An 18,459-nucleotide genomic window follows, 5' to 3' on the forward strand; every position below is an offset into this window, starting at 1 on the left:
ATTCAGAGAAGGCAGTATGAATATTGGACCACTAGTATAGCTATTAGCTTCAATAACAGGAATTTGGCCTTTTAACTTGTAGGCCAACTTCAAAATCCACCAGTTGAACTATGGAATTATGGGTTAGTGAGCTGAAGAACATACCAGAGATTCGAGTATGGCCACCCTCAACCCTGAGACGCAAGGTTTGATTCCACATGCCTGAAGAGTTTTATCTTTGCCATCACCAATACGAATTGACCTGATCTGTGCCTCTTAAACTAATGTGCTAATTGGAATTCAATCATCTACTATCTTAAGGGCCTACCTAAGGGTTTCATTTTGGTTCTTGACTCAAGAAACTTTTTAAACTGTATTCAGTTTAGGTTAATGGATAGGTATTTTGAGATTTTATGTTTAAAATTGCATATTTTGGTATGGTTTTAAATGCAATATTTGATGTGGCACTTTAAAAAGCTCAGCAGGATGGAACTGATCTACTGATGAACACATACAAAAAGGACACGGACAAGAAACAGGCTGATTTAGACATCCCCTGCCTGAGACCATCTCCATACATGCGGGTAAAGCTCACCTCACTTCTTACTAGGTCAGCAAAACACTTCAGAATTGTAATTTCAGTGCTCCAGATTGTCAGCCATGAGTGGCAGCTCACGAAAGCTTATACCTTAAAATGGTTAGTCTCAAAAGGTGCGACCAGACTCTTACAGAATTTTGGCTACCACGGATTAACATAGATCTCCTCCTATAATGCCTGGCTCTGTAGTGTCTGTAGCAGCTCAGGGCCAAAATGTGTCACCATCCCTGGTGAATCTGGCAATACATCCTCTCCCCTCCCTTCCCTTCCCTTATTCTATCCCTTCCCCTCTGAAAATGTCACACACTACTATAACAATGAAAAGTGGGGTTGCTGCCTTTGCCCTTTCACTTTTGCATCCTTCCAGCCTTGTACCAGTTCAGTTTTGTGCAAAAATGCCTCCTGCATATGGCTCTAAACAAAAAAGCTTGGCCTTCTGTTCCCCTCTCCTTGCCATTTTTAGAAGCTCGTGGTACTTGATGTAAAGCCAGATAATGTGAACATGAGGCTGGAAGGTGAAATGGATTAGACAGAGTTAAGGGAAGTTATTGAAAATAATGAGGAGACTTTGGGTATTTGAAAAATTTATTACTTCCTGAGTTCATCACTCCCCCCTCTGGCGTGCCAACCCTGCAGACACCGCTGGTTGCAGTGCAGTACTTGGCCTGCCCATGATCAGTGGTGAGGCCAAGGAAAGGAGATGTGATCTGGAAAAGGTGAATGGGGGGTTGCATTCAACTAACTCTCCTAACTACTGATGCAGGGCTTCTTAGCTGATAGACACAGCATTAAAGAAGGAGGATAAAACCCAGATAGTTTTATAATCAGCCGGGTTTGATTTTATAAAGGGGAGGAGAAATGAAAGGAACTTGGGTCCAACCCCAAAAGGGTGAGCCTTAAGAAGAGAGAGGGTGGGCTGCATTTTTAGATATGCCAACATATATGGCCATACCCCAAAGTGGATCCATGACTTGGCTGCCCTGAAGGAAAGCTACAAAGTGGCCGTGGCTTGGTGCTGTGGCCAAACCCTGCCCGCATAAGCAGGATGGGTTGTTTTTGATCCATAGCATGAAGGAAAATGGTTAACTTTTGAGCTGGAAACTAAATAATGCAAGGATCCAGTGATCAGAGGAAAACAGTGGGGTTGCTGGGGCCTGTCAGTGCCTTTTGAAATTGCAAGTGAGATTACAAGATAGACAGACAGACAGATGATAGAATGAAGGAAGGAAGGAAGGGACAGAGGGTTCCATTTCCCTCCATGATCCAACATTTTGCCATAGAATCTACCCAGCATAAAAGCAGTGTGATCGGGGTGGTGGTGGTGGTGGTGGTGGGGTGAGTAAATGCTGAAGAGCTCTTCTTAAATAAAAAGAAGCTGACATGGCTACATATTTTGCTTACTATGATTGACAATAGAACATAGCAGATGTGACAGCTGAAATAATCTTGGGAGAACCGTCCAGAGAGAAAAAAGCAAGGCATCATTCAAGGCATGATATTCTTTCAAGGTAAATGGTTTTATTATTTTTTTCTTCGAGGCTACATCTGTGTTTTATGTTTGTGCTTGCTTTTTTAAAGCATCAGACATTTGTACATGGGAGACCCAAACTTCAATCCTCTACATTGTCACCTACAAATAAACCCCTCTGAATGCAATACCTTAATACCTTCCTTTTGACCTTCTATGCACCTTGTACTGAAGGTGCCCATGTCTTTTAGTTTTCTAAAAACGCAAAAGTACTGGTTTCCAAATTGCTTGTAACAAGGTGGAGGATCTAAACATTTGGGCTGAAATTCAGAGGCAATTTAGTATAGATTTTATTTTTAAATTATCATTATAAAATCAGATTACATGGAAATTCAGAGGATGAATAAAAATGTTATTAAAGTTCTTTATCCTGAACAGCAGGATACAGTATGGACTTGCTTTTCAGGTTCTAAGGCTGACTTCCTCAAACAAGCCTCTCTTAGCCCAACCGGATCCACAGGGTAGAGGAGGGAAGGGAGGGCAATGTAGGAGCCTCTTTCAGCTTCTGAATGCAAGGCGGGCTCAAACTGAACAAACAGAATAAATTAAAAATACGAAACACACTCAGAATTACAGTCAAACATTACTTTGAAGGATTCTTTGTATAAGCCATGAGAGAAAAAAGTATGGGCAGGATTCAGTGAATATCTGGAGTGCCACTAAAGTTGCTTTTATGCAGAATATGTTCCTTTCAAGCATTTGATGCAACTGGACTCTTTCTGCAGTTTCTGAGAGAAAATTGTTTAGTTTAGTTTGTTTTAACAATGAAAATCAAACTTAAATGGTAATAGGTCTGCTGCTTTTCTGAATTTTGAGATGTACTCTACTGTGTGGAATCAAACATACATATATATCAGATAATGTAGAAGGACGTATGAATCGGGCCTATTAAGGCATTCAATGAAAAGTCGAGAAGAACATTGACTTATGAAATTATGGCCTGTGATGTCTATGCACTGATGCACTGATGCACTGATGCTCAGAAATAAACAAGATAAGTTTGAACTTCTAATACAGGAAAGCAAAAGCATTTGAACAGGCACAACAAAGACCTGACTGGAATACTTGAACCAGGATTGGAATATAGCAACTGAAGGATTCAATTCAATCAAAATGAACGGTAGTGTTAGAAATGGAAGAGTAGTAGTACTGTATCTTAAAGTATTCACTCCTATTTAAAAATCCAACTGAATTATCTAAGCAGTAGTGTTAAAATAGTGGAGGAACAAATAAAAGCAATGCCACTGTTAGCATCTGCTACTGCTGCAGAGAATCAACTATTCTAGTATTGATACTAACTAGAGCTTTGAAAATAATCTGGAAGTGCTCCAGAGCTTGCACAAACACTGGCTCTCTCTAGAATTCTTTAAAGTAGGCCAATTTTTTTTCTGGTTTCCATGCAAAGCTGAAGAAAAGCTGTTGTAGCCTTCAAAATCACATTCATTTTAATGGGTGGATTTCATAATGCTGTAGTAAAGTCTCACTGGGGTTGCATCTGACCTGATTTGGGCTGGGAAACTAAGTGGGCATGGATCTGATAGCACCTGGAAGACCACCAGAGAATACCCGGACTGTAAACTAGATCTAGAGGGCAACAAGAAATTCTGAACTGTTGCCAAGATCATTGGGCAGATATGACCATGGAGTCACTACGAGTCAAGCTGAAAGAAAACTACCTTTCCACCAGCAAACAAATCTGCCCTGAGGAATTTGTGGACAAGTAATAAACTCAAATAACATCAACTTGTGTATTTAGAAATTAAATCAGGAATTGGCAAATTGAGGCTGGGAGCTGGAGAAAATCCTAAGGCTATTTTATTAATCCCAAGGAAATCCTGATAAATTTTAATTAACTGATTGTGGGAAGCCTGATGCTAATTTCATTTACATACATACATATATACATACTTTACATCTCTCTCTCTCTCTCTCTCTCTCTCTCTCTCTCTCTCTCTCTCTCTCTCTCTCTCTCTCTCTCTGCAAGCATACATACATACGTGTGTGTGTGTGTGTGTAGTGTGTATAAGTAAAAGAGATGGAGAGACTCCATATTGGAATGCTAGAACTTAGGTGCAATCCCCAGGCTGTTCCTTTACTCGTGACTCAGTAACTCTCAAACAAATTTGCTGCCTGAGGCAAAACAACAAATGAAACCCCTCATTTGGGTCAAGGTGTACAGAACCCAAAGACAGAGACATGAGACAGAAATGCCCATAGCAGTTACTGCCATCTGTGCCAGGAAAGCTACAATAATAACTCCTTCAGGAAGTAATCATTTGGGGCCCTTACAAGACAGCCAAATTCTATTGTCCAAATTGTGTTCTTCATTCCATCAGCCTTGTTCTGCTAATGGCTGGTCTACTTCCCTGGGAGCAGAAGAACTTAAGCCAGTGTTCTCAACTTCAGCAACTTCAAGATGCATGGATTTCAACTCCCAGAATTCTGGAAGTCCCTGCATCTTCAAATTGCTTAGGTTGAGAAACACTGGCTTAAGCAGACAGAGAATTCCATTCCAGAGTAAACAACAACATTAATGTACCTGGGGAGGTCAGCATTTTTCCTGAAGCCATAATTTTTAGAACATGGAAGGTTTGTCTGCAATGAGCTACACTTTTTTTTTTCACTTTAAAAATCTCCATGGTTTTAAATGGTGATTAGGATTAGGAGCTGTTTCTAAAAAAGGCAAATACTTTTAAAGAGGTGAATGTATTTATATACATGGCTCTCAGCCACTGTAAAATGTCTGAATTTTTCTCCATTGTTTCATCCAAAGCCTTACAGCTTCTTGCCTGGACAGGTCATCTTAAGAGCCAATTTGCTATCAGGGTTAAGATGTTAGACTAGCACCAGAGAAATCCAGATTCAAATCCACCCTCAACCATGGGTGGCTTTGGGCCAATGACTTTCTCTGAGCCCAATTTCATGAGAGGTGTTGCTGTGAGGAAAATGGGAAGGGGGCTGTGCATGTAAGCTGCATTGAGCTCCTGAATGAAAGGCAAGAGACAAATCTAACAAACAAACAAACAAAATCAGTCTGGGAACCCTCTTGCCAGCAGCAACATCCAGTGTGAACTCTACGTTTTCTGCAGACAGAAAATACAGTATGTAAGATGGGGACTTGGATAATCTTGTAAGACTGTATGGTACCACAGGCAGAACATTTGTTTTCTCAGTGATCTCTCAATCTCTGCCAGTAATTAAATGAAAGCTATCTACAAGAATTCAGAATAGTTACCACCTGTAAGGTCTCGGCACATACAATTAAGCAGAAGAAAATAAAGTCTTGCTTGAGCTGAGGCGGAGGATAAATATTACGACCTTTCCTTAAGCACAATTAATGCACACTTCCCCCCCCCCACATGTCTAGTTTTCAACACAAGCATCAGAAGCGACATTCTGACCAATTATTCATAGCTCAGTAGTGTGGTACAGTCTTCATTTTAGTTCAGCTTGTGTTGTGTGAGGAAATTGCATAGAAATTTTATTATTAGGAGCTTGAGAGCTTTCTGACAGAAATAGACTGTGGAGTCCTTGGTGCTCTCTGAGCTTGGTTGTTTGTTTGCAGATGTTTCATTACCCATCTAGGTAACTAGGTAACTAGTTGGGTAATGGAATGCTTGCAAGCCAACAGCCAAGCTCAGAGAGCATCAAGGACTCCACAGTTTAACCCTGAGCTGCAGATATTCTCTTCTCTTGGTAAAAACAGACAGCTTGCAGTTTTGAAAATGTTTCACAAGTTGCTAGTAATCCTGAAAAATATGATGAAACAAAATTTAATTCCCCAAATAACTGGACAGTATCATAATAATCACCACCCTCACTCTAATAGCATCTAAAGTCTCCCTTGAATTAACAACAACTTCTGGTGACTAGATGGGCATGTGGATGTTTCTTTGGAACAACAGGAAATTAGTTTGTTTTTGTCTTTTTCTATATTTTTAATCTTTTCACTCTATCCTGATACTTCCTGGTCATCCAAGCATTAACAGGCCTGATCCTGCTTAATTTTTTCAAGATTAACCAAGTTTGGTTTGGAGAATTTTATATCCTTCCAGAGTTCTAAGACAATGCTACCTGTTTTGACAATATTTTCATGCTGTCTTCCATCTTATGACTCTGAGAAGATACACAAAATGCTTAATCCCAATGTATTAGAAAATAAAATGGTGTGGTAGCTGTTGTTATTTCATTTTTTAAAAATGTGCCTTAGGAATTAAGAAGAAAAAAAACTTCTGGTGGGTATAGTTTTCTTGATGGAGCCAAAATGTCTGAGTATCGGCCACGTCAAGAAGTCAAATCCTTTGTCTTGCAAACTGATATGCTACTAGGTAACTAATTGTCAGTAGCCTAGATAAAGGTCAATGTTCTCCTGCTTCTGTGTCCTGCTCTCTGCTTCTGCCTTTTTGCTTTTCAAATGCAGCTACTGTAAGTCTGCATGAAACTGTTTATCTCCCTGCATGGAGAGGCAGAACTGTAAAAATGCTTTTACTCTCTGTTTTGTAACTACAGTTTATATTTGTTGAAGTTGCTGGCATGATTATTTGATCTCTCTCAATGGCAAAGCTCTTCTGAAATTCCGCTGCTGATCCTCAGGATCATACACACATCACCAACAGTAGCATCAATTATAGCAATAAAAGGCAGAAAATACATAAAATAGCCCACCAGTTTCTTTTCTGTGTACTAATGTATTTGTAGACATGGCTTCATCTTTAAGAATGAATAGCTGTTATAAGGAGGACTATATTGAGATCAATGCTTAGTGGACTAAAGAATACTCTATTCTAAAGCCAATGTTTATTTCCATGTTAGTAGAACCAATCTACAACCACTTCCTGAAACTCAGAATCATTTATGTTGGACCGGAAACAAACTGTATGCTGCATATTGCAGTATTCAGCCTCAGTTTATTGGCCCTTATCCAGTCAATAATAAATCCATACATTGGTACAACACCTATGTAGCCTCACATGATTGGCACGGTATGGAGAAAACTGCAACTGGTTCCTTTATATAGATGTTAAAAGCGAATATATCTTGCTTATTAACATAATTTTTTTATTTAACCAATAGGTCTGCTTATCATTCATATTATTTTCCATACAAAATGATATAGAGCTACAGAAAAAAAACTTAATATGCTGCCAAATGTATAGATCACCATGGTATTTATCTTGACAAGTTAGAAGCACTGCCAATCATAACATCCAAACAAATATTTGCCTGACTTGCATATTCATTATTACATCCAGCCTCAGTTTACAGTTCTGAAAAGCCTGGAACAAATCTCTGGAAGTAATCATTTTTAGGATTGCTGAAGGAGGTCTAATAGACACATTTCTGAACCTACTTGTTTCTTTGTCTCACATGGTCAGTGGCATTTGTACAGGCTTGGCCAGTTTGAAACTTCACCAGATTTGACCACAGGCATCCTTTCATTCTAGTGCCTCCATCCTAATGAGTTCTAGTTAATTTACAGGTATTAGAATAACAATAATAAATAATACACTATGTGGAATAATTAAAACTACAATTATAAGTATGCAGGAACCTGTGATTCCATAGTCAACCCCAAAGGCTTTCTGGAAAAGCTGGGTTTTTACCAGCTTCTTGAAGGCCATGAAAATGGGGGCCGTTCTTGCCTCAGGAGACAGGGTGTTCCAAAGGAGGAACACTCTTTGTCAGGTTCCCTCCCATTGTACTTCCGGTAGGTGAGGACTCCTAGACACATACTAGCTGTCCAGACTGGATGGGTAGAATGTATATGGAAAAGGTGGTACTGTAGATCCCCAGGACCTGAGGCACAACCACCTTGTGTTGCATTTGGAAATACACCGGCAACCAGTGCAGTTCCCACAGCATTGGTATAACATGGCAGTACTATGTCTGGCTTGTAAGCACATGGGCTGCTGCATTTCAGGCCAGCTCAAGTTTCCCAGTAGTTCCCAAGAGCCGTTTGGATCCATCAAGGATCTGGGTTGAGCCCTCTTAATTGGTTCCTCCTTCCTGCAGAGGCTGGTTGTTCCAGTTAACCATATAGTCATGAGAAAATGATCTGTGCATGAGAAGAGATGGATGGAGGTGTCTCCTGAACCAAATCCTATCTCATCTGCTCCACATAAAGGTCAAAGGTAATGTGTGGTCAGCAGTGTGGATCAGGCCAATGATATCCTGGAACAAACCCATGGTTCTCATGGTGACCATGAACTACCTAGCTGCTTCAGAACTCAAGTGTCAGCCCTCTCAGATTAGGAAATAGACTCCACAGGAAGACTAGAGCTATACTTTATTGAGATAGGCTATAGTAACAGAATCTTACAAGCCTGATTGTGCTTTACAGGTAGTCCTTGCTTAATTACAGTAATTGAGACCGGAATTTTCATCACTAAGTGATGTGGTTGTAAAGTGTAATGTCATCTGCCATCATAAATTTGAATGGTCACTGAATGAGTGGTTGTTAAATGAGGGCTACCTGTACCTCCTCTCCCTCTTATGTATATCCCAATGAATCAGGGAGAAGCTTGTCTGCATCTCTTCCAAATACTATGCTGTTTCCCAGGACTTAAGGAATGTTTTAGCAATCTTTGCTTATGCAATGGTTCTTGCCTACTTCCCTTAAGGTCATATCCCTGACTCTCTATAGCATGCGGCAGTGTGAACATAACATCTGTTTGCAACACTTTAAAGCAGCTCAGCCTTTTCTTGGGATGCTGTGGCAGCAGCTATTTCCCCACTTCTATACTGTATGCTCTGAAGCACCATTTTGGAGCTGAATACAAAGCACTTCACAGACCTAACATATACCCTTTCCAGGTCATAGCAGCAACTTCACAGGCACTCTCATCACCTCATCAAGTGGATGGAATCTGTGCCACAGTGGATCCTGATGGATTAAGTTTCCCTCTATACTTGGGCTTCAGGGAGCAAACTGGTTTGAAAATTCTTGAATTACTGGGAGTTCAAAATGGTGCATCTGGGGATAACTGAGAATATAAAGAACTTTTGCACACTGCTGGTGGAGTTCAGTGGTGGGTGGCCTAAAGACCAAATAATTATATGCATGTTTTTTTTAAAAAAATCCTCATTGTAAATATTAATTATTTTCTTTTAAGTATTCACTGTTTCCTCACTCTGCCCTCTCTCACCTCTTTCAGCCCTCAGCATAATGATTCCTAAATATGTAAGATCATATTCTCAGTTTTTGTAGATTAAACAAATTCTCCTGTGCATTTTCTGTGCATTTTCTGTGCATTTTCTACCTTTTTTGCAGGGGGGTGGGATTCCTTCTGCTGTATTGCTTATTGTATATTTATTTTATTCCAAGGTACTGGAAAAAGGAAAAAAAGATTAGATAGACACTTCAAGAGAATTAATTTTTATTTGTGTCCCTGAGAGGGAGTGGAAAAATTAATCAAAATTGCTCAGCCATTTGAGATTTATTTAGAATGGAAAACTCTGTTTCACAAGTAGTTTTTTTTTAAGCGTGTCAGGAGTAGATGCATGTAGTCAGATGAAGGGCACATTCATATCAACTCCTTTTCTTCCTTTTTTTATCTTTTGTCATATTGTGATTACATTCTGTTGCTTTGCAGTTGAGCCATTTCCCTCCCACTTAGGCTTCCTGGACTATTGGTAATTTTCATATCTTCTGAGGACACCCTTCCAAATTGTGTGAATTACAGCACACCACGCAACTGTCTGAAATGGAAGTGAGATCCCTTCTTCTTCTTGTCAAGATGGAATAAATCTGGAATATTTTAAAATTTGCCTTAAAATACTTTTCTTGCAACAATAATGGTTTTCCATATTTCCAATCACCTTGGATTTAGGTAAAGAAGGGGCCAAGGACTATGCAGTCTTTATTCTTGCATCTGGCAGATGAACATGAAACTTTAATGCGAAATGCATAGGATTTAGTCTTTGTCACTGTCTTACTCCCCTTCTTCCACCCTGTCTGTCTGTCTCCTACTGAATCAGAAATGCAGCCTACATCTTTAAGCATACTTTACACCAACAGGGTGGAATTTGGCTTACGGACTTCAACATCCCACAAAGAGAGATTTCATGAAAATACCTCCCAGGTGGAGCTACAGAAACTTTGATCAAAGCATGTGAATGACACCTGAATGAAGGCATTCTGTCAACATGTCCTATTTTAAATTCGGCAAATGCTGGTTTGAACTCGTCATAAAGTGTTACAGATCACTTTCCCGTCATCCCTGCTTTCACCCCACTCTTACCTATAAAGAGATTCCATTCAGTATCCAAATCCGCCTGGTTTGCAAGGCAGCCCTTCATTACATTGAGGCAGTAGTTATCGCAAGGTTTCACAGTGGGAAGTCCCCGGCAATAAGGGCAGAACAGCATCTTCATTAATGCACGGATGCACCCTGGGGTGGGGCTGACCTGCAGAGTTGTAAGGCAGGAGAAAGAAAACAAGCAGCATTAGATTCCTATATGTACCCAGGGTCTGGATAAATAAAACAAAAACAACAACCCTCATTTATCAGGTAGTATTACCACAACTCGTTCTTCATGGCAAGAATATTTTCTTGTGAAACCAGTGTTTTCCTGCCATTACTTAAACTAGCATAGACTTCCACCCTGTTGGCATCTATGATATTTATAGCCTGGCATCATGAGTCAAAAAATACTGTGTAATTTTGCTATTATTTTTATTATTATTATTGGACTTTTCAATGTTGGAATTCAACTTGGCATGCACCAGTTTTCTGCAGCAAGGGGCAACAGATGTAGAGATGGTTAGCAGAGAGATGGTTAGCAATCACCTCCTTTCCTTGTCAAATAGACTTACTTTGCATGCTGCTACACCACATTGGTCTCTTGTTGGTCTCACTGACATTCTCAGGCCTTTCATCACTTCCTTACTTTCTCAGTTCAACCTTCTTTTCCCTTCAATCCCTAACCTGTGCAGTTCAGGTGCTTAACTGACTCACTCTCTTTCTTTCTACAATGGAGGAGAGCACACCACAGGCTCTTAGCTGTAGATTAACTCAGGCTTTCCTAAACAAAGCTTATTTTCATTTTCCTTTCACACAAACACCAGCCTCAGGAATACTTCCTTATAAAAGTTAACCTCCTAACTCTAGTGATTCTCTCTCCACACTTATTTCTACTGTATAAAGCTGTGTATTATCCAGCCATTCTAACCATTAACACAGAAAAGGCTGTACTGCTTGCATTTCTGCTTGCTATGCAACTGGTAGATAGTCTTTGTCAATAAGAGACAACATGACTGGCCTCAATCCATCCTCATCCATGAAGGTCTCGGAAATGCAATCTCTTTGATTTGAAAAGTAGAAGGTATGCTGTTCTCCAGTATCCCTAACTTAGGAGAGTCTACAGCCACCATTCCCCTCTTCACCTTTGACTCCAATATAGTTAAGACAATCATGAATTAGTGTTATACTATGTTGGGTTTTATAATCTGATGTATGGCTTTGAAGAGGAAAAAAGCAGAAATGTATATATACTGTATCCTTGTTGGGCTTATTAAATATTGTATCTACATTTGTGTTTTGAAGCTCCGTAAAGAAATCAGCCAGGATCCCTTTTCTGGCAATATTTTGTTTTGTGTTAATTGGCCTATACAATCATCCCTTCAGCTCCATATGGTCTGTGTGCTCCTTTGACAAATTATCTTAGCAGAAACCTGCCGACTGATTTGCAAATATTAGAAAAAGCACATGTCATTTGGCAAATAATGATCTTCTAGAGAAATAAAATGTTGCTATTTCCTCTTTCTGTTTAAATTACATTTGCTCACTGCTTGTCAAAATGTTATTTTTTCCTTTGACAACTGCTTATCTCAGTTTGTTACTTATAACTTTATTTTTGAATTTGCACAGCAACTTATTGCCTTGGTTTTTTTTCCCCTCCATTGGAACATAGATAGGAAATTACCTAGACAGATATTCTGTTGTTTAAACTTCAAACTTCTAAATGTCTATTTCAGTGCTGGAGTCCCTGAGAAAGCTGTGGTCTTCACAATTTTCAGCTGTCTTTACTGGCATTAATTTGCACTTGCTGCATCAGTTTAGTGGAGGTTGCTATTTTCTGCATTTTATTCCACTAAATGCGTCTTTCAAGGTAAGACTGGAATGGGGGCTCCAAATTCAAGTTACTTCATCGATTCCTTGATTGTTACAACCAGAGGTTGGCCACCTAATGCGCAATCAAAAGAGATCCTTGGCCTGCCCTAGTACTCTAACTAGCATAATGATGTGACATCCATGTTTCCAAACCCCTGTTAATTCCATTTATATTTTTATTTGTACACTTGGGGAAATAAGTAGGTCTAAAAATGTCACATGTGAAGCAACCAACTTTTGATTAAATCTTATGAACTGGTTACCTATAAGTTTTCCTTTCTTGCTGGACAATGAAACAAATATACCAAATATTGGTGTTGGCAGCACAATGGTGTTTATGACATTTTTCTGTCAATAGTCTGGTAATCAGTTGTTTTATTGTATTTTGTGGTTGCATAATGGTTAATACTACATCATCCATGTAATATTTTAATTTATATTCCTCTCCTTGATTCTTAATGCCTGATATTTGTTTATTTTTTTCAAAACCTATTTGCTCATACTTCTAAAATAATCACAATTAATAAAGAAGAAAAATGGACATCCCTTTCTGGTTACTTTTGCTGACTAAAAATGCAAAGAAAGTATCCCACTGGCTATGTCATTTGCTGTTTGCTATTGATATATGCTTTTAACCCAACTGTAAATTCTTCTCCATGATTTACTTTATACTGCAAGTAGAAATGGCCATCCCAAATTGTCAAATGCTTTTTCTGCATCCCCCAAAATTACTGCTGCTCCCTCCCTTTTTAAAATTGAAATATTCTATTGCATTTATTATAAATCTTGATGTTCCTCTTGGGAATATAACCTGTTTGATCCATATGCATTATATCCAGAACTTACTTTAAGCGTTCAGCTAATAATGCAGTAAACATTTTATAATCAACATTCAATAAGGAGATTGGCCTATATGATTTTGGTCTCTCCAGATTGTTCCCTTCTGATGAAAACAATTAAACGTTTTGTTTGAATTCTCAGGATATAAAAATAATGTACAAAAAACAAAGATAATAGTGAGATGCTTATCCCAAGAAGAAGAAAGTTTTGTCCAGAAGGAGTCAGGTTGCCAGTCAACAAAAGACCTAGTGAAATATTTGGGACAGTGCAGGCAGTAAATAAATACACAAGATTATGGAAAGAAATTTAAAAAAAAAACATTTAAAAAGGTGAAAAAAATTAAAATTTTTCTGGTTAGTATCAACTGAGACTATTAAAATGGATTTATTACCTAAGATAGATAGATATAGATAAAATTTCAAATAGTGCCAATCTTAATCCAAAAAAAAGAAAATTGTAAGATTGGCAAAATTAGTTAACAAATGTATTTGGAAAGGTAAAAAACCCAGAGTAAAATTTAAAAAAAATACAAGATTCAAAAGATAGAGGTGGACTCTTAAATTTTAAATTGTATAACTGTGTATGCTGCTTGTTATGGAGAATCGAATCCGTCTATCACCACCCATCTCTCTTTTCTGGAGAGATGGGTGGTGATAGAAATTTGAAAAATAAATAAATAAATAAATAAATAAATAAATAAATAAATAAAATCCTTGAATAGCAGAATGTTAATATTAGAATGTGCCAGTTTAGCCAATGGTTTTTATCGTTTTTTTCTGGTATCAGGACCCAAAAGAAGATAGAAACTTTAAAGGATATATTATAAGACAGAGCATGATAAGAATATGGAATTCCACAAAAGCAGTAATAAGTCCAGCAATCTTGCCTTTAGCTTCATTCTTAAATGCCTTTTGTTCTGGATAAAATTATTGTAAGAAAGTGTAATTACATGTAGTGCATCCAGATGCTAGAAACAGACTAAAGGCACAGCAAAAATTATTTGGCGAAGGCTAAATTTACTATGACTGATGTATTTACAGATTGATGGAAGAATAGAATGTGACTTCAAGAAAGAAGAAGGGTTTTTAAGACAAATTACAGGATGTGAAACACTTATATAGAACAGAGACTGTCTATTAGGACATATGTACAAATTACTATTATGATAATAGTTAGGGAATACACAGCAATGACAAAATTAACAGTTAATATCCAGAATAGAAGCTAACTAAATTTAAGTAAGAATGGCTTCCCTATATATTACATACAGTATATTACATATCACACAACAAGGCAAATTCAGAGTTTGGTTCTTAAGAGGGAAATATTTGATGTAAAGATAGTAAATAGAAGCTATTTTAATGTTTATATATAATTTGATGTAATCAACAGTCAGGTACACTGGGAGGGAATCTAGAACTTAATATTGTTTCTTACTGATTATTTTTAGCATTTTTTTTTCATTTTTTCTTTTCCATATGATTGTATGCATTTATTTTAGATAATGATAAATAGTAATGATAATAATAGAAAATAATAAATTTTATAACAATTGTACATTCTCTGTTTATATATTTATATTTTATTTCCCTTCCACTAAGTCCTTTCTCACTTTCTTCTTCTTTTATGTAGTCATTTACTATATTTCTTAAATGTTTTAAAATAAGAAAGTAATCATAAATACAAATATATATGTAAATAAAAAAAAAATACTATGTCAACCATCCAGCACCTGTCATCTCACTTGTGGCTCCATATCTCACATGTGTATTAGATACCTGAAGTGGGCAGCTATACTAAATAATAATAATAATAATAATAATAATAATAATACTAATAATAATAATACAGAACAAATCCTGTCACTTCAGAAAATACCATATTGAACAATAATTAAAGCAGTCTGAAAATCCTGCAGTGAGATATTTGTATGAACACTATGCACTTTGCAAGCTGTAAGAAGTTCTGGGTGGCAACTAGTGCTGGTCTAATGTGAGTCAGAAAGCAGGGCAAGTTCCCGGCTTAAAGGGTTTGATGAAGATGAGTCTATTCTGATATCAGGTTCAGGGGGAAAGGTCAAGGTGGAAGCGTTTCCCCATCTTCTGTTCAACTGAAGAACATGGGGAGAACATGGGGAGAACTATTCTTGTGATGTCCACATGTGTTTCCCTTCCTGAAGATGACAAGAACTACAGATGCTGTGAGGCAAGCTGACTGCCCTCCAGGAAGGAAAAGTATAGAGGCAAACCCGTCCATCCTGCATCTGATCAGGGAAGGACAAGAATTCTTGGATCAGACCCAAAATATGCTTGGAGAGGAAAATAGTAGTGAGAGGTCTGACACAGAATAGACAAAAGCAAAGTGGAGAGAGTGAAGAAATGAGACAGGTGATACAAAAGAACGAAACTGTCAAGAAGATGTCTTTGGGCTTCAGAGTAGATGGCAGAGCTTCCCCATAGTTGATATTTGTGGACCTTTGGACAAAGAGCAACTGCCCAAGCCTCAGGAACTGAGGAAGAGGCTCAGGGGCTTTATGGGCTCTGCAAAGGGAAGGATTCCTACCTCCATCATGAAGAGGAGGAACAGTGGTGATCAGAGCGGGCCGGAAGCAGTAATCTTCTGCTTCTGCCAAGTGAAATGTGCCCCCTTCCAGTTCAAGTGTCAAATGTTATTGATGGATGTATCAGTTACGCCTTAGCAAGCTAAGTTACAAAACTGAAATCAAAGTATCAACACAACATGCCTACCAAAGATTACATTTCCAAGCACCAGCAGGAATGATATTTTCCCTCTGGAAACAGCAGCAAACCAGGCAAAAATGTCTTTAGTCCTAAGAACATTATATTTAGTAGATGCCAAAAGAAAAATGATTCTATAATGATGCAGAACAATACATTTTGTTCTGCAAAAGAAGTGACCTACATTTTTCCCAGGCCCTTAAAGAAATAGGCCAGTAAAGCAAATAGTGAGGGAGCTCATTGGTCACATTTGCCCATACAGAAAAAGGGTAAATTATAGGGGATATTTTGAACCTGCCTTCAAGAACTACCAGTGGCATCAACTGCATTCACAATAGAGCTAAAATACTTGTCAGTGGAAAATTCTGAATTGAAAAATATTTTTCACAGTACTGGGAATGTTTAATTAAAGGAAACCTTGGTGACACCTTATTACTTCCTTGCTTACTTAATTATAATAATAATAATTATTATAATAAGTAATTAATTATTACTTGTTACTTACTAAGGCACTATTATGTTATTGGGTTGCACAATGACAAATATTTCATTTCATTGGTTAAGGTGCTGGCCTAGAAACTGGCTAACTGTGAGTTCTAGGCCTGTCTTAGGTAAGAAAGCCAGTTGCAAGACTTTGGGCCAGGCATTCTCTCTCAGCCCAACCACCTCACAGGGTGGCTGTTGTGGGGAAAACAGGAGGAGGAAGGAGTATCAGGTATGTTCGCTGCCTTGAATTATATATAAAAAAGGTGGGATAATAATAATAATAATAATAATAATAATAATAATAATAATAATAATAATTTTCCATCTGTCAATTACAAAAGCCACGCTGCTTTGATCCACACATATACTACACTGATACATTACAACATCCTAGGTTCTTCAGAAGAACTTGATGCGAGTGATGACCAACACCAGCTAATGAATTGGCAGCTGTGATTTCACACTATCAATAATAATAACAACAACAACAACAACAACAATTTCCATTGGCTCTGAATGATTGAGCAACAAAATTGTGGTGATTACTATTATTTCAAAATAATGGGGGGGGGGAACCCTTAATTCTTTATATATCAGATTCTTCATCAACCCCTTACAGTACGTGCAGCAGATTTCTTTAGCCTACGACTGAGAAAAGGTAGTGCGGAAGGCAAGAATGTCAAAACCCACCATTTTCTGAACCTGCACCACAGACTTTAAAACTTTCTGAATTATGTAGTATAATTTGTACACTAGAACTCCCAGGCCAGCCACCTTATCAAAAACTATGGGGAAAAAAAGCCACTGCACTCCTGCTCCAAAATGTTTCTACCGTCCCTCCTGAGAACAGAAATCCACCACCCTTCTCCACTTCCTCTTGCAGGAAGTGACCATTTAGCTTTTCAGATTTTCAGCACATTATTAAAAAGTTTTGTACAACTTCACAGTTTGATGAAATTGTACGCAGTACTGTACAGATATTTTAAGCACTTAAAACTATTTCTGCAAGTTCAAGTTTCAGTTTGAGGTTTGGTTCCAGTCAAAGGGATCGCCAGATGTGAATTGTTTTAAGGAGTCTATACTGTACATAATTTCTGACATAAATGAGTTGGTGTTCTATTGAATTCAGCTGAACTATTAAGCTATACTTCTGAGTAGATGTGCTTCTCCATCACTTTTAAGAAAAAAAATGTCCAAAATTCTGGATAAGCTACAGATAAGCAAAATAATTAAGGTAGGAGAATGACAGATAATGAAGTGGTTGGTCCAAGTTTTAGGAAATTATTGAAACAGAGTGCAAATTGGCAACCGTAAGAGAAATTAATTATGTACTTAATTAAAATAGAATTGGCCAGTGCTGATAAGACAACATAGTAACAGAAAAGCATACAGACTTCATCTGTGAAAATGTAAGATATCGACTAAAAATGGGTATTTTTAAATGTGCTGTGAACTCAAACAAGAAATACTAATATCGCTTCCCCAATTTTCAGTTAAAACCATCTGCTAGTGATTCTGTGAGATGTAAATCTTGGACCCATAATTCTTATCTCACCAATGTCAGTGTATGTGTGTGTGTATACACACTTACCATAGAACTCAGTAATGCAAGATCTTTCCACTTCGTAAACAAAATACCTTTCTTCGAATAGTCTCCATGCAATGCCAGTTTTGAACTATTCTGCAATGAGACAGAAGCATCTTGGACCGTCACTTAAAATATACCCCAGACAAATATTCTGAGAAGAATGACAAATTGTTCTAATATCTGCTAGGTTTTTTGTATTTCCTTGATGAAAGGAATACTGCATCAGACTGACAGTTGCGTTCTGCCCCAATTGAAGTAGCCTATCATACAGTATGTCAAGTAGGTTATGATCACACATATGATCCAAAGTGGACTGAAGAAGGACAACTTTCACTCTTCTCTCATGGTAGGGCTCACAGCAATTTTGTCTCTCTTAAATGAGGCCAGAGGAGATTTCTAATTAATTATTTTATCAGGGAGCTATATACAAACTATTGTCTTTCCTCAGTGACTTCATCTATGGAATCGTCCCTTTGTTTTCAAGATCTTTCCACATTACATCTGAAATGGTACATCTTACCCCAGATCTCTTTTGAAGCAGATGGTCTCGACATAAAGCAGTCTGCAGGAGGAAGTGGGAAGACAGCCTT

The 18,459-nt window shown here is 37.9% G+C and overlaps 1 protein-coding gene across 1 annotated transcript in view; it reads right to left on the reverse strand.

Moving 5' to 3' along the window:
- Positions 1-18,459, reverse strand: part of GPC6 (glypican 6) — an 886,853-nt gene that overhangs the window by 214,719 nt on the left and 653,675 nt on the right. Inside the window, exon 4 of the mRNA XM_063304653.1 lies at positions 10,346-10,511. Coding sequence (XP_063160723.1) covers positions 10,346-10,511 — 166 coding nt within the window. The remainder of the gene's footprint in view (positions 1-10,345; positions 10,512-18,459) is intronic.

This window comes from Candoia aspera, chromosome 5, assembly GCF_035149785.1.
Source record: "Candoia aspera isolate rCanAsp1 chromosome 5, rCanAsp1.hap2, whole genome shotgun sequence".
Taxonomy (NCBI): Eukaryota; Metazoa; Chordata; class Lepidosauria; order Squamata; family Boidae; genus Candoia; species Candoia aspera.